Raw genomic sequence first — 18277 nt, 5'->3', positions numbered from 1 at the left:
TCCAAGGAACGGAAGACACCTTCCCTCTCAGGATCCTAGAATCTCCGAACTCGCGTTCGCCACCCTCGTTGAGGATAAAAAAAAAAAAGGAGGAAACGTGGGAGCAGGTTGTCAGAGGCAGAGAAGGGTCGATAGCATGGAAGGAAAAGTCTGATGGAAAGTCGAAGCCGGGTCGTTACGACGAACAGCAATATTTTCTGCGTGGCTAAATTGGATTGGCAGTTTATTGGCAATATTCGTTTGCGTGGCGTTACGCCAAGCTTTCGTGTTCCCTGTAACCAACAAAAATCTCCTCTCTCTCCATCTCTCTCTATTACTCCATCTCCAATCCTCGCTGCCCTCCACACGTTGGATGCAAGTTTGCTCGATCGTTGGAACGTCTGATACCCCAACAGGGGGGGTAACGATTCCATTCCACTGGCTGCTGTCAATGCGCCCCACTGACACTGTTCCCTGGACCGATGCAACTGCTGCTCGAGGCCGCATTTGCATCACCTTCGTTCTTCTCGCCGTGGCCTCGAGTGGCCCCCTGACGATATTCGAATTTTATTCGCTGAATCCGCAGCTGCTTCCCTTTCCATTCGATTCGATGATTTTTCCGAAAATTCATCGGGAGTTTACACTTTTCTCTTTGAATGTTCTTTTTTTCTTTTCGAGGATTTGACGAGAATGTAATTGTTTTATGTATACTGGTCGCGTACGAGGAAGAGAACGAAATTGAAATTATTATCTCGTCTATAAGGAATTTATTGGAATTGGAATTTATTTCTCAAAAAGTAATTTGGAATGGAGGAAGTTGGAAGGATAAATTTTTGGTATACGAAATATCAAAGAGTTGGATCGTTGAGTTTTGTCGTCTCCTTTTTTTTTTTTTCCTCTTTCTCGTCCACGAAACAACCGAAGTAAATCTATTCTGGTTTAGGGCGAAAAAGTTTCGCAAAATAACCGAGTTAAACAAGAAAACGAATTACTTGGAAAAGCATGAAACAGGTTCCGCGAAATTCATGAGAAAGAGAGGAAGAAAATTTACAGAATTCAACTTCGATGTTGATCCTGAACTTCGTTCCGTAACTGAGAAGGAATCGATAAGGGAAACGTTATCGAAAATATTTATTTGCTTCGTTTATTACAGATAAAATAAACTCGCCTTTTTAAACGAAGAAAAATCTATTCTTCCATTCCTTCTTAACAATAATAATAATTGGATAGTGTAAACAATATTCAAATTTGCGTAACAAAGTTATTTTTCTTTCTTCTTTTGATACAATTTTAATAGGATCGGTAATAAGTTCAAAGGAAATATTTCCATTAAAATTTACGAATTTACGAATTTTCATTGTGAATTGGAGAAAATACACGTATCGCATAATCCTTGAACAAATATTTCTCAGGATAAGCTCGTGGAAACTTTGCGATAGCAGTTTCTATTCCTTATCTTTTAGAAGTGATGCAAGATTTCGATCCTTTCCGATGCATTTTCACGCGTGTCGCAAGTGTCTCGAAACAATGTCACTCGATTCCATCCACTGTCAAAGAAAAATCCATCGATGAAAAACTCTTGGCGACAATGGCGGGGTCTCTTCCACTCCCTTCGATGTTTCCATTTCCCTTGAACTTTCGTTTCAAATATACAGCGTGATTCAAAATTCATAGCTGCAAATGCAGATCTAGAAAATGCTATGACAAAGCAAGAAGGTAGAAACGAAGCATGTAATTTTACAACAATTTCTTACTGCATTAATAATATCGTTCGTAAATTTAATAATTGGCAGATACGAATGATCAAATCGAATACACGTGAGGCCTTCGAAAATTTTTATTTACTTTCATAAAATAACAAATCTTATCAATTATCCATCCTTATCGTTAATTGGCAACAAGTCAATTGCACGTGTGCTTGGCTCGATACACTTTCGAATACATTTTTCTCGAAAAGCCTCCAACTTAATTTAGCCACACCAAGTTTCACTTGCGCCACGAATTTTGGCCCACACTGTACACGTCACAACGTTGGAACCCTCCTGTTTTTACCTTTGTCAATCCGTTCTAACGCGAAACGAAATTTCGTGGGTGGATGGAACCGGTGGAAAGTGTATCCTTGGAATTGTTAAGACTTTCGTCGATGGTTGATACCAAGTGAGACTGGTTGACAGAATTGCGGGAACCATCTCTTATCTTCTCTAAGTTCCAACGAATTTTAGGAATATTCGTGAGGAAGCTTGATAACCGAGGATTACGCCATCAAAGGCTTTTAGCCGGAGGAATAAACTGTTCTTAAAATGCTTCAGATTATCTTGGATCGAGACGTCAAATATTGCATCACAGAGACTCCATTTTTCGGTATCCTCTCCTGAACACTCGTGTTTTAATGCCGATAAATTTAAAATTCTTTTCGAACCTTTTTCTTCTTTATTTTTTAGTCGATGTATTTTTATCGAGGAGCATTTTTTTTCTTTGCCGTAGGAAATAAGAATTGGAGCAGAATATTATTGTGGATTCTACACGCGATTAAATTAATTTTAAAATCTAAGATACCTTGAAAATATCTAATTATATTAAATAGTCATTCGAAGTAATAAATCAAGAGTATTTTGAAAGTGTATGATGGAATGATTCGAGTAATTTGGCACTTTATTTTGAACACGTTTGAAAATGAGATTTGGCAACAAGATACTTCAATTTTTATGAAATTCTGTCTGCCTTATGGCGCGCCATCTCGAACATTTCCCCGTGTTTTCTTCAAAATTTCGTGTCGCTGTGTATAGCAACAGGTCGATAAATTGACTATCTCAAGACGTTTTCTAGAAAAAGTAATGGGCGTCGTGAATTTATATTCGTCAAGGGATCCTCCCCTTGATGGTTACACTCTCTTTATTACGATACTCCCCCTCCAAAACGATAAAAAAGGATTATTCAAATAAGATTTTATATTACAAAAAAAATGTAATATTACAAGGCTCGAGAATAGGAGCACAGGCTGTAAAATTCGTCGATGTGATCTCTTCTCGTTACGAAAGAGAATTAACCTTTAAAAATTCTCAAGTATCTGAAACATTTCTTAAAAATAATTTTTAGGAAATTTTTATTTCAAATTTTCAAAATTATTTATCTATTGCTTATTAATATATCAAATATCAACTTTGCCGATGATTCAAACAAGAGAATACGCCAACTTTTCTCCACTTTGCTTGTGCTTTCTACCAAGAAATAGCCAGTCATATTGTCAGAAAGGGGTGAAAGTGGTTCACAGCTCGAAGCAGTTCCACTTGCAATTTGCCTACGTCCACTACCCTTAACTCGAGACCGTCCTCATAGAACGGTATTGTACGATATTTCAAGAAAGTGAATTTTTCCTGCAATATTCCGGCCAACAGAATCATCCCTTGTTCCTCTACGAAACCATTCTCCATCCCCTTCTCATCTCTCAAATCCTCAAAGATCGAAGATCACTTATGAAACCTTTACCTCTTCCTTTATTACAATTTTCATTGTCCACGTTTCGTTTCACGTATCTGAAAATCTCGAGACATCCGCAAGATTCTCGACGAATAAAAACGATTGGGGGGGAAAAAAAGGAATAGAAAGAATCTGGTTGAAGCGAGAAATTTTTTTCCTCTCTCCTTGGTATTTCACGGGTGGTAGAATTGTTCGAACTTCTGACCAATTCGGATTGGAGGATCGATTTATACGGACGTAGAAACGCCATTGAATCGTTTTTTTTTTGCTCCAATCCAAAGGATCAATCAGATAGAGTCGTTCATCGAGTTCTTGTCTTTTCTTTTTGTCTCTGTCTTGTCTCCATGTGTGGGGAAAGGATTTTCTCTCCTTTTTTTATAAAATCGTCGACAAAATCTTTCTTTCTTTCATCCGTGTTCCTCAAACATAGATGTTCGACGTACAGAGATTTTTCTGCCTATCTTTCTTCCTATATCTCTTTTATTCTACTGGAACTGGTAAAAGAACTGGTAAAAGATCTTCCAATTCATCGATTAGAGTAGAGATTTTCTCGTTGCAATTGATTCTTTAGAGAGATTTTTAATTATTTGTGTTTCTTTCGATTCGTATATTTATAATAACGTTGTTTCAATCCATTTTTAAAGAAGGATTAAAGTGTTTGAAATCGTGGCTTTCGCCACGTTTGTTATTAAACGTGTACATGTGTCAAGGTAGGGGAAACATGTTCTGGAAGAGATCGCCATTATCGAACTTCTTGGACGATCTTTAGAAGAGGAAGCAGACGGTATTGTAACAAAAGGTCAAATCTTTCGGTGAAAAGAATGAAATAAGAAAATGTCTGCGACTTCTTTTCTCTCTTAACTCACTCTGCTTCTTTCATTGTTCTCGGTTCATGTGGTTCTTCAAGTTCGCCCACAAAACATACGTTTTCAAGAAGAAACTTCATAAAACTTCATCTTGCAATTTACTGTGAGAAAAATTGTAAAAGAAAAGGGATTTAACAAAATTGTAAAGGATAGGTTTCCAGTGGGAAATACATAGTCTTTTAATAGGAAATCTTCTTTTGCCGCAATTTAATTTTCTCGCGATGAAAAAAAAAAGAAAAAAAAAGATAAAGTGGCGATATATCTCTTTTTCGATAATTTTGTATCTTTCACGCCAACTTAACATTGGAATCGAGTACAATTTCAAGGAATGCTCGTTTCATTTCGTTTCAAGATTCATCTGTGAAAAATATACAAAAATTAAATTGCCACTTAATTCCCATTTTCTTTTATACTTCCACTCGTTGATCCACGTTTCTTCTATCAATATTTTTCAATGACTTTCTTACCTTCCAGTTTTTCTAAAGATAATCCACGATGATCTTTTTTATCCGCCGAATTCATTTTCATCTTTTGTCGCTGAAAAAGTAGAGTAACAAAATACTCGAGCAAAGAGCAAGCTATATATATCTCTCGTTGCCATACGATACTCTAAATTATTATCTTCTAAACGCATAATATACCCTTGACGCGCAAAATTCAGCGGTATTATATTTACGAAGGCACAAAGCGAACATGCACGCGGGGAGGGAACTATCAAGTGTCACAACGAGAGTAACGACGAGCAACGAAGAAATCTAGTATCAAAATCTCTAGAAAGTGTAAGTCTCCATGAGAAATTACAAAGAGAGGCCGCTCTTTAGTATCCTCTCCATCCCCAAAAGAAACGAGTTGGACGAAAAAATAACAAATTCGAAATGACAACCAGCAGAACTCGTTCATTCTTCGATATTTTTTCAGGAATAATAACGAGGCGTGGAAAAAGAGAAAGGAATGAAAATAATTTCGAGAGATTTCGGTCTCTCATCAACCCTTTGGAAATTTCTAAATCCCGCGCGGACCGTCTGCTCTCCTCTCCTCTTGGCTCTCCCAAAAGGCTCGAGTATCGTCGCGCATACCGAACAAGTTTGCTTTGATGCATCCTCGAGGGTGCAACGGGCTGCATGCAATCTGCAAATGCGTTGGCCAAGTCGCGTTTCAACGATTCCTTCGTATCCCGCTTGTAACGACGTTGCCGCCTATCTTTTTCGCCCGCTTCGTGCGTTTAACCCTTGCGGAATGAACCTTTCAATCGTGGCTCGCGTTAGGAAGAAGATTTAAGGAGGAATATTATTATTATTATTATTGGAAATTTATCAAATTACGAATGTACTATTGGAACCTGCGCAGAATGTTTTCCACGAGCTGTAAACTCTGGTTCCAAATTTTTTACAAATTTCCAGTTCGATTCGAGCAATCGAGTTTTCGGCGATTCTCCGCGTTCAAAAAATCGGTGTATCGCCGATAACCCTTCCCATGATTTACGACTCATAAACGTATCCCATCCGATTCCCACAAATATACGGCGGAGGGTGCGTTATTGCGAGGCCGCGTCGGGCGCGATCAGCGGATTAAATCGTTTCCAGAGGAGGAATCTATTTTTTATTCGCGGATGCAACGTCGAGTCTTGGAGGAGGGGGAAAAAGAAAGGAGACACTGGTGTCGAGGGATGAGTTACGATACAATCGTTACGTTGATTTCTTTGGATGATGTTTGACGGTGATTAAATCAAATTTTCATAGAGTGAGTAAGTGATAATATTACGAGCAAGTGGATAATGATTAGAAATAATTGTACAGGATTCGATATTACATCGAATAAAACAAATTACGAATATCGCAAATTTGTTTATACAAAGAATTTCTTTAAAATTGATTAACTGAAGGATCAGTAATAAAGAGTTATGTAAAATAATTTATAAATGGCGCGATTGAAATTTATTTTAGAAAAATATATTCCACCAGGAATGTATTAACCGAGCCAATTCTTCGCAATTCTGGGACCGTTCATGCGCAATATAGCACTTATCTTAAAAGCTCGAAAGCTTTCGGCGTATCCCTGTATCGGTCGGATTCCATCTACGAATGAAAAAGATTACGCGCGAAAATGTGTCTGAATAGTCTGAAAAAAAGGATTTGCAGGATATCTGCACGTGAAAGGATGGGTGTATGATTCTTGTTGGAGAAAAGAAAAAAAAAGGAAAGGAGAAAAAATCGAATTTCGAAACAAACATATTTTACATCCGATGATTATTACTCGGTATTTGTTTATTCGAATCGAAGCCCGTAATTTTCCTTATCTTACTAAGCGTACCTTTCCACAGGAACAAAGGAATAAACGTCTTTGAAATACGAGTCGAGACGCTTTTGTTTAAACCAATGGACAAACTGACCCGTTACTCGGTAATTACACCATTGAAAGACCCGATGAGGAATTTAATAGGAAGCTTCTTATCACTTTTCTCTCCCTCTCTCTCTCTCTTATCAAACAGCTCTCGACAAGCTCTATCTCGAAGGAAAACTCAATTCGATGTATGCGAATTACCTTCGACGATTTTCCAAAATTTATCTTAACTTTCACGAGTCGGAAAAATCATATCCAAACACGAAACGACGAAATTTCGAAATGATTATTTTTCAAAATAGTAAAGAGCCTGGATAGATAAAAAAACGAACGTTGATATTTGGGATATTCTCGAGGGACAGAACGTCACATCCGGTGGCAATCAATCGACCACGAAGAGGAGGCCGGCCCTCGTGTTCCCTGCTTAGCTTCTCGCTCGCAATTTACAGAGGCGAGAAGTTTGGGGATGGAGAACAAGAAGACCTCGCTCTAGGAGGACTAGCGCGCAATAACTTTGCCGATTGTCAAATCGTGAGCTGGTTTTGTCTCGGCCCCGAGGAAACCCGGCCCAACTTCTGCGGATTACTTAGACAGCAGTTCGAATGGCGGCTATTTGGTATTTGGAACAAGCGGATATCTCGCGCGTGAACAATGGATACAGCGTGTTAATATTGAAGTACCGGAATTTCCGTTCCCCAACTTCCGCGCTCCAAATGACTTTCTCCGGAGATTTTACTTTTTCTTTTCTTGTTCAGAGACAAGTTCCTGTTAGATCGATTGAAATCGATTGGTTCGAGCAAGCACGATTAATTTGTCTCGAAAAGAAATTTGGTTTTTTGGTATTGCAAGATGTATTGGAGTCGGTCGTTCATACTCGTTGTGAGAAAATGAATTCTTGTATAAAATAAGAAATTACGTTTCTTTCCAATTAAACCAATTAAACTTGTGATTTCAGTATTGCAGAAAGGGTATTGACAATAGTATCGAAAGACCTTTACAAAAATATTTTCCGTCCTTTTGAAGGAATCTTGGACTCCGAGAAATTAATCACGGTACAACTGGGGCGATTGCACTTGACGACAAGTGGGACGATAGTTGTAACAGACTTGTAAGTGTACATTTATAAAAAGCCAATGATTAATGGTATACCAGAGAGACGAAAGATAATAATTTCTTCGTCTTTCCACAAATCGTAGCAAGCATTTTCGTGAATTCTTCGCGAGTTTGGGGATAAAGAAAGAGAGAGAGAGAAAAATGGATTTATAAAACGAAGGAAACGAAGATTTCTCCCAAGAATGAAGTTACCCAAGAAGTTATTCAATTAATAAACAGCCGGTGATCCCTTCCCTTTTTTTCTCTATCTCTCATAAAGTTATTTTACTGTAATTACTCGGCCCATTATACCCATTAAAACTTGCTCTCAAAAACTTTCAAGACATAGTTGTTTTCGGTGTATTCCGATAAAACTATTAGGTCAGTGCAAAAGTTGGTTCGTTCTCTGTTACAGGGTGTTAGACAGCGGGGCAAGTGTCCTTTTCTTTTTTTTTCTTGTCCCTGCTGTTAATGTTGCACAACTTGAAGAAACGAGCGATCAGAGATCGTTAACGGAACACTTTCTCAAACTCTTTATTTTTAACGATGCTCTTTAGACGAGGAGACGTTGCAAATCGTTTCTCACAGCAAACGATTGTCACAAGGATAAAAATTCTTGGATTGTGGGATCATCCGTCGAATTCGACGATAATTACACACGCTCGACATCGTCTGTTTATCTCGAGAAAATGAGGAGAAAGTAATAAGTAGCAACACGAGACACCCACCTTCCTCTCCTCCAAAACCCAAGCGTTTCGTTTGCTTTGAGATCCCCGCAAGACACGCCATCCGGCTAAGTGTTAATATCGTTGATTCTAACTTAATGAGTCACGATGAAATTCGAAGCCGAGCAAGGAGAAGCGGCAATTTCGAAAACGCATTAGCGAAACACGCCGAGGCTTCTTCCTCCTCGTCCTTTGAAATTAGTGGAAACTCATCCCGCCCCTTTGAGGACGAATTCGCGCCACGCCGAGTGGGAAAAGCGGCAGTCCAAGAATTTAATATCAAACTTTATATCTGGCGAAATTCACCAGCGTAACAACTTCAATTCGAACGGTCGTGGGTGGTGTGATGGCTGAGGCGACGCGAGCGAGGAATAAAAAATAAGAAAGAGACTGCAATTGCCACGTTACGTGTATATATTTAGAATAATTTTATAATGAGATGATCTACGAGGAATATAATCCGGAGTATTGATCTAGGAGGAAATAACAGGTTTTGATTTTATGTATAAAGTTTCGGGAAAAAGAGCAAGAAGGATTATACGAGGATTCGTGTTTGATATTGATATTGAGGAAAAGTTTGAATGGAGAATAATTTTGAAATGTACGTATTATTATACCGCTGCTAATAAATCAGATTTGTTTCGTTTTATCACGCGAAAACCATCTATTTTACGGCCTTTATAAAACATATTTGGTCGCTTGTAATTCTGTTCTATAATTGGATAATGGAATACCACAAAATCTGAGCGCTTGCGTCGCTAATTACATGTATTAAACAAATACCTTGCATGTAAAATAAACCTCAAAGGACGTGTAATTAAATTACAGATACGTGTACAACGCGACAAATTTAATCCGATTATAAGTTTAAATCGAATCAAGTGGACGAAAAAGACGTTGAAAAATGACAAAGAAAAATCATTTCTTCAGATAATAAACATCATCGATGTTGATTACGTTATACGCGTTTCTTCGTACTTGACAATCTTCTTGCTTGGAAAATGTTTTAATTAGATTTAATTTTTAATATAACTCTATGGAAATTGATAAAAATGCCCGCAAACGCAAATAATTCAAAAGCTCGTCGTCCGCTCGAGTTAAAAATATTTCCGTTTTAAACGGAGTCGATCTTCGCGAAATTTATTATTATGCATCGACCTATATGTTCAACCGGAACTCGATAAAACGCGCGTCGATCGTGGCCAGGATTGCCCTTTCACGGCGGTTTCCATCATCGATTCCCTTTTAAACATAGTTTATTTATCGTCGTAATAAATTTCCTTAGACAAGTGCCGCTCGATTCTCGCTCGAGTTAAAACGGGACGATTGCCCGATATATCTCTCTTTCTTTCCGATAAACGGCTGTCAAATTTTGCGTGCAATTTGGACATTGTTTACAACGATATCGACGAGCGCTTCATCATCTCGTTGGGGCCGTTGAAATATCCGAATCGACGTTCATTTGAAATTGACGAGGATCGATCTCTCCAAATATCCTGATCTGTCGCGTGAACCGAGCGTCAGCATTTTGACAAAATTCAATCCTCCTCTCTCTCTCTCTTTCTCCTGTTTTCTTTTATCCTTTTTCGTAAGAGGATTAAGTTGGAGTTGGTCGGTTTTTTGCACGATTCAACGGGAGAATAAAAAAAAGTATATAAAATTACATGTACTCTCTTTGTAATATCCTGTTATATTCAGGGATTGCACGTTTAAATCGAAGGAAATAGATATAATTCTAGATTTCTGTAAGACTTTCCAAGTTGCTGTTATTTTAAAGCCGAGGAAAGGGTAGAGCTTCATATCTTTGAGAAATGAAAATAATTAGATACAGCAAAATTATCTATCCGAATAAAAGTTAATATTAATTTTGCCAAAAGTGATACAAATGTTGAAATTAATTTAAAATTTAACCCTTTTGGTCGGTTATCAGATTCCATCCCAAAAAATGGAGTACAAAATACGAAACGGAAAATAGCGAAATAGATGTTGTATGTTAAATACTTGACTAATGACCAACCGTATCAAGAGAGATCTAATTACATAAAACATTTCTATTAAACCGGTGATGTTCGATCTCCCCTTTGATAGAATCGCAGTGTGGACATTGCTTTACTAATGCCTAACAGGCATTGCCAATAATCATCCTGGTAAACGTATTAATCGATGCCATGCTACGTGTAACTGTGACATTCACCCCGTGGCTATGAGATGAGAGTGATATGGAATCAATAACGATCATCGTTGATAATCCATAAAGTAATACTTTGTGTCCACTCTCGTGACTTCAAACGTGTCTCTTCGTTCTCTCTCTCTCTCTCTTTCTCCGATACAAGATGTGACAAGCTGCAACTAATAGGCGATATTCGATATATTATCCGAAGGACCACGAATTAGTCGAATTAATTCGACTTCCTAATAAGATTCGATGACGATAATACAGTTAGCGAGAGATGTGTATTCGCGTAATGTAAATTCACAGCGTAATGTTTCATCGTGTATATTAGAAGGAATGTAATTTTTATTTGGAAATTGAATGGATTCGTTTGATTGAAAAAAAAAGAAGAAAAAAGAAAACGTAAGTAAATCTTCTGCGTGTCGACAAATTTCAAACATTTGTAAAGAAATTAAATTTATTGTTATTCGTGCACGCTTTTCTTACAAACTTGTCACATTTGTTTGATTCATGAAACGGGTATAATCGAATTTCAAAAGTGTTCAAAGATTCAGATACACGCCTTAAAATATTCCATATCCAATATGAGCGATGATACGATCCCTGTTCCCTGCGAGAAAATTTCCTCCAAGTATGAGCGAACTTCTGTCGGAACAAGTATTCTGTGGAGAGCATAAAAGAGCTAACCTAAATCCGAAACCAACCGCATCTACAAAGACTAAATTTTAATTATATAATACGAATCCAACTACTAAAACAGATTTTTCTCAATTCTATATTCAATATCAAACATACCAGCTAATTTCTATATCCCTTACACAAAATAACAATCCACTTCTCTTAAGACCTTTCCAATATAATCTAATCAACCGAAATCGAACTTGCAGAACGCAAATACCCCTCCAGTTTCGTTAACTGCATTAACGACATAACTGGGATACGGAGAAATTTAACTCGTGCAACGAACGAGTTTCAACAGTTTCCGCAACGAAATCGACGGGGGCGCTTGATTCTGTAATCCTTTTGATAAGCTTAAACGGGAACAGGTGCTCGTTCCAGGGGAGGGGAGATCGATCGTTCGATTAGAAACAGCGAATTACCTTTGGCTGCAGCCAGAAATCTATTCGGATGGTAATTATTAACCTCGTGACGTCGGTTATTCGCGCCTTTCGGTTACACGTTGTTTCGTACGTGTTACACGACTTCCTGCTGCATTATGCATATTCGACGGGAAACAAGCCTCGCGCGGCGCATTAAGCCACCGGCTGACACGTCTCGATTCCAACGGATGGAAACGAGCGGTGTCGAATATCGACGAGATGGATCGACAGAGGATCGCAATGAAAATGATCGAAAATTTGTAGAATTATAATTTTCTCGACTGTAACCTTTAACCATTCTGATGCAAACTTTCAATTCTTACAGAAATTGATCAACGAACTCTACGAGTAAGAAATCAAACAAGTTTAGGCGATAAAGAAGAATGAAATTTGTGAATCTTCTGATTTTATTAATTTCTCCTCGTGGATGCAATAAAAGTTTGTACCAATAATCAAAGAACGAATTAATTGCGCCTTCAGGGAGAGAAAACGTGTTCATCACCAAGTGACAATGTCTGTTTTTTTTTTACATTGTGAATTTCTCTAACTTGTCATCGTGGAGAGAGAATACTATCGAGAATGCTTAATTACGAGTGATATCAAATCGTTTTAATTATTTACATTATCGTTGTTAATTCTCGCCCGGTGTAATTATCGTGCAAAAACTTCTTGCCGAGGAATCTGTCTGAAATGCTTTTAATTGCATCTCCCGTATCGCGAGAAAGTGCAGTCGCGAAATTAATTATGAAACGATCCTCCGGCCAAGTTGGTGGTTAGACACGGTTTCCTGTGTAGGAAAATTCTGTGACGTGTAATCCGGCGCGAGCAACAATTTATTTTATTAATTGCCCCGCGCAAGTTCGTCAGCGTGGAAAATAAATTTTCGTCGATTATCTTAAAGGGAATTGTGTCTTGGGAATTTTTTTTTAAATGAAATCTCGTCGAATCGCGTTACCTCGCGTTAATGAAACGGAGATGATCGATGACGATAAGAAGAAAAGAAATTGATGATATTTTTTTTTGAATGAAAAGAGAATTTTATTCTCTGAGAAACCATTGGAGAAACTTTGAATATGATAAAATTATAAAATCACGAATTCTTAGAAGACAATTGAACGTAAGCGTATTTCACATATCGTATCGATAAAAAGGATGCAAACAAGGATAAGTTTAAAGAGAAATTTTCTATTTAAAAGTTTCCAACTCTTGTCTGCTTGATTAGAGAATAAATATAAAAAGGAGGAGAGAGAGAGAGAGAAAAGAAGAAACATGGAATACAAAATAAAGTTTTCTTTTGTTATCAAAACGAAACCCGTTGAAAGAAAGTGCGCGCCTAGCAATGCATAGTGGTGTGAATAATTGAAGCGAAATATTGAATTTATTCTTCCCTCTCCAAAATATCATTTTCCCTACATCCACGCAACATCTGAAAACATCTTTCGTTGATCGAAAGATCTGCAAGGATGAAAAATAAGAAACGTAAAACTCGCGTTTCAATTTCCAAAAAAATATCCAAATAACACAAACCCTTGATTAAATCCACTGTCATTTTCAAACAAAAGAGTAATCACATCTCGGCTAACGACAGAATTATATTTCACCATTTAAAATCATTTTCATAAATCGAATCGCCCCTCCAACCATCTCCAGCCTCATTTCCCTCAAATCCAACTCGCCCCTCCGAAGACTCCATCCATCATCGGTCAAGAGCAGCTGCACAACCCCCCGAGATGAAGTATCGCCGGCTTACACCCGCATCTTCTGTTTATCTCGCAGGTGTCCTGGATGCGCAAAAGGGACATGCACATCCTGAGCGCGGGCATCCTGATGTACACCTCGGATCTAAGGTTCCAAGTGATCCATCCGGACAAGTCTGAGAACTGGACCCTGCAGATCAAGTCGCCCCAGGAACGGGACTCGGGGGTTTACGAGTGCCAGGTCAGCACCGAGCCCAAGATGTCGTTGAACTACAGCCTCAACGTGGTCGGTGAGTGAAGTATTCAGAGTGAATAATTCAGTTCGCCTTCTACATTTTACAATTCAAGAATCCTTCCCGCCGATACTCGATCGGCCAGGGATCCGCGAAAATCGTTCCAGTCGTGATCGCGGATCACGGCTTGAATTTTTAACCCCCGATCGATTTGCAAATCGTTACCGCCGTTTCAATTTCAACAAGAACAAAGCTTGCTTCGTTCAATTTTCAATTCCTTTCAAAAGGAGGAATTGTTGATATTTTTGATTCCCTTGATCGAGTATTTTTCTCAGTCTCGAAGCGAATAAAGTTACTTCAACCTCGATTGCTTATATTATAGTAAGAATAAATTATCGAAGTGACTTTACTCGTTAATTCATTAACCGGTATTAGATATCGTCTAATTAGTCTTTCTTCTAGAGAACGGCAGTGCTTTCGATTCGGATTTTTTCGATCGTGTGGCGCTTTAACTTATAGGAGAGGTTAGGAACGATACCGATAACGGGGCGTTATTTCTCGTTCCTTCTTCCCGCGAAATAAAACACCGATGCCGGGAATAAGTTATCCCGCTATCGGAAGCCCGGAGTTAAGGCGCGCTATAAACAACCTAACTCGATCCCCCTCCCTCCGGAAGGCTTTCATATTGGCATAACTTAATCTTCGCAGTTCGATAACTCCGCAACTCTTGCGCCTCGATTTCCCCTAAACTTTCCACCCTTAGCCGCCAATTCCTGAATTAAAAGCAACGAATTATGTCCAACTCCGATCGACTGTTTTCTCAGGGGAATTCACGAACGGAACGGTGTTGTTGTATATCGAGTAGTGAGTATCGAGAAAATTAATAATTGATCTCTGGATAGAATATTAATGGTTATGGATTAATGTTAGTTTTGATTGTTGGTGTGAGAGAGGGGGTGAGAACAGTCACAAGCTCGGTACATCTTTTCAATTCGACTCGCAAACCTCGCCATATGTCCCTGTGAAAACATCCCTAACGAACTTCAAATCCTCGAAATCAAACAAAGAAAAAAAGAAATGCAGCCGCAATTCACGAAAATTCTCCGAACCACCGCCAAAAAAACGGAAAAGAAAGGGGGAAAACCAGTAAATTCCAATTTTCCGAGCTCTTTCTCCAACACACCCCTATCACGAGCCACGACCACGAGTGTCACGGGTGGAAAAGAACTTATCTACCCTGGTGGAAAAACCCAGATGCAGATGCAGAGGAGAGAAACGTCGACGTTGAAATCTTTAGATAACGACGAAACAGAGGACTGGGTGAAAGAAAAGTGAGTCCAAGGGATTCCTCCTCCCTTTGAAAACAGTCGTGGACGAGGGGTGGCGCGGTTCGATAAGCGGCTTGATGGAAGCCGCTCCCTCTCGACTCCCTTTGTAGATCTCGCAGAATCTCGTGCGTGGTCTTTATGATACAAAGTGAAAATGGCCGCCGACGGGGAGAGGGAGGGGAAAAGTTAGCGCGAATAATAAATCGTTCTTCCTTCCATCCGTAACTCGTAAACCATGGACTCGATGGCGAAATCAATTTTACAAATCCGTCGTGGCAAAAACTATACGTCTCGAAACTTTACGCGTGACGTCTCTCTCCCGTGGACGAGAGATTTGTTGCCTGGGGGGATGAGAGAGAAAGAGAGAGAGTTGCTTTCACGTTGAATGGAACGTGTTTTGGGTTAACAGCCGACTGTTTGTCCGTGGTGATAAGTTATAAGGGATTTGCGCTAGGAAATCTTTTTTCGAATCTGAAAAAAATTCCCTTTATTGGGCCTTTTTGCTCGATTTTTCTTTTTTTGGGTGGATAATATCTTTTAATTTGTTATTGCAGGGGGTGAATGGGTCGAGAGGCGTACAAACAGGATGCGTTTCAGAATTTTGTTAAGGTTTTTGATGAATATTGCAATAATCGAGTCATTGAAAAGTTGAGTTTTACTATTTTTAAGAATCGGATTCTTTAAAAAATTTTTTTATTATGAACGTTACGCATCGAAAGTTTCGATCGGATAACGAATGGATTTACACGGTGAAATTAGGAGAGGGTTCGTTTGAAATATGGAACAAGAAACGGTAATTCCTATTACAATTCAACAGATATATCGGAGGATACTTTATTGTGATACAGGTTTAGTGTTGAATTATATCGTAACATAAATTTAAGTATTTTACATATCAAACTATAAATATCGTTCAATTACACTATTTACCATTATTTGTAAATCAAAAATCATGTCGTTTATATCATCGTTATCCAAATTAAAACGATAAATCGATATCGATTTGTCTAATCATTTTAACAGGGAAGAGATCTCGCGTTCTGAATTTTCTATTTTCCATCGAAACACGATTTTCGATTTCCATTAATAATTCGAAATAATTCGTTTGTATCATCGATACAAATGATCCAATAATATATAATAATTTTCAATTATTAAAGAAAAATTTCACCAGCGATTCTTCGAAAACGCGATATAATCGAACATTTTCCCAAAAATTCGCTAATTACGCTTCATCGATTTCTCTTTTTACATCCTTCAACATCCTTTTCCCTTCGTTTTGCCATTCGATTCCAGGATCTCCTTCGTTCAATCCACGCGATCTTCTGGAAAAGACTTTAAAAGTGAGGAAAAATCGTACGATCGAGAAAAGATTAACCTCCGAGTCTGTAACCAATTTGTTCGTATGATCGAACGAAATCGTTTGAAATTTATCTTAATGATTCACCTTTGTTGAAACAAATATATCCTAGGTAGAATAACGTGTTCCATCTTTGCTTGATTCGTCCAGTTTCTTCCGGTTGATCGGTTGCTTCTTGAAGAGAAACTGCTGCTTCTGATGGAACGTTCTCAGATCGGTATATAAATATAGCGGCGAATATCTAGGAGATCTAAGAACTTTAATATTGGATCGGTGGCATTTCGGTGATTAATAACGTGAGAATAAATAGACGATAAAAATTTTTCATTGTAAGAAAAGCTGGTAGTTCAAATGGGAGAGAAGAAGGTTGATGTTTTTTTCCAATGGTAACGGAACGAAGTAAGTGTGAAAAGAAAGAAGGATCGCATTGGCAACCAGGTAACAAAGAGTGAAGTTTGCCAAGGGAATGAATTTTGAACTGTTTCTCCTCGAGGGGGATTTTATTCTTTTATTTTTCCAACCACTCGAATCCAACGTAATAATCTATATATCGTCCGTTGATAAAATCCTTCTCGATTCGATATCCTTCTTTATCCTGTTATTACTTATTAACAACTTATTTTGATTCCACGTTGTGGATCGCTCCTTTGTTTTCATACAATGTACGCGAAAATTTTTCCATTTCGCCGGCATAAATCCAACGAAACCTTTCTCAAAAATTCGCCAACCAATCCTTCCATTTATATTCTTCGCTGACCACAAAACAGTTCAACTGTCTAAAAGATGCATAAAGACTTTTCATTCCTCGAATCGCAATTACTTCTTATTGTATAACCGTGAATTTGAAACGGTGAAAATAGTAATCTTTTCGCGGTAAAATTAGAAAGAAAAATTTCCTACGCTTCCAATTATTGATTATCAAAACATATACAAATTTTTTCCTCTTCTGAATTTTTCATTTTTATTATACCGGCGAAGGGTTTCAGTGGTGATGCGATAACGATTCCAGAAATTGGGGCAAAGTTAACTTTATACGGTTTATACCAGCATCGATACAACTCTGGCCGAGATCTCAGCTTCTTATTTTCCCAGCTTTCTATTCCATTCATCCGCTTGTATCACCCACTCGTACAAACTTTATCGTTCGATTTTATAACGGCGCACCAAAGAGACTTTAACGCTGGAATTTATGAATATTGACCGTTTACAGATAGTAAGAAGTAATTTCTATTATATCGCTCCACTATAACAACCACCTCTCCTTTATTTCATTTTCTACGATATTTTTCCAAAGGAAATATTCGAGAAAAACAAACTGCCTTTGCCTCTCCTCATTATCTTTATTTACATTCGATATTTCCTATTCAGTTTCGAAGAAACTGAAGCAATTATACAGCTGATAAGATTAGATAAGATTAGAAAATTTCCTTCTCTCCTATATAAGACGTACACATTCGGCGTTCCATTCCGATTGCAAAAGAAGAATATCTTCTATCGAATCCCCTAATTCTCCCCTGCTTCAACCAATTATGCTTCGACCATTCCATAATACGTTCTGTATACACGTCCATAGTTGCACGATGTCGAAAGGGTGCCCTCCGAGAAGCAAAGTCCCTCCCCTGGATCGTGTCCTTGTTTTGCTTTTGCGATAGATAGTTGTTGGTCGCCAAATCCTCGCCAGGGTTAATTAGCATTTTCGCCGGTGTGTCTGTCATCCAAGCTATATGCACCCCCAACGATGACACGGCGCAGGCTGGAGACACGCCGGTTCAACGATCGATGATATCGGTCCCGATCGTTGCAACATCCCCCGTGGCAAGATATTCGAGCGACGCGGAAAGGGTGGAAGGGTGGAGGTTGTGGAGGAAGAAGGGGTGGAGGGTGTTTTGATGTGTCAATTAATAGCG

At 38.4% G+C, this 18277-nt stretch overlaps 1 protein-coding gene across 1 annotated transcript in view; it reads left to right on the top strand.

Moving 5' to 3' along the window:
* Nucleotides 1–18277, top strand: part of LOC108003171 (zwei Ig domain protein zig-8) — a 385408-nt gene that overhangs the window by 214464 nt on the left and 152667 nt on the right. Inside the window, exon 3 of the mRNA XM_017065300.3 lies at nucleotides 13529–13739. Coding sequence (XP_016920789.1) covers nucleotides 13529–13739 — 211 coding nt within the window. The remainder of the gene's footprint in view (nucleotides 1–13528; nucleotides 13740–18277) is intronic.

Source organism: Apis cerana, linkage group LG14 (genome assembly GCF_029169275.1).
Source record: "Apis cerana isolate GH-2021 linkage group LG14, AcerK_1.0, whole genome shotgun sequence".
Lineage (NCBI taxonomy): Eukaryota > Metazoa > Arthropoda > Insecta > Hymenoptera > Apidae > Apis > Apis cerana.
The sequence above is the reverse complement of the archived record's forward strand: the minus strand, read 5'-3'. Positions and strand labels throughout refer to the sequence as shown.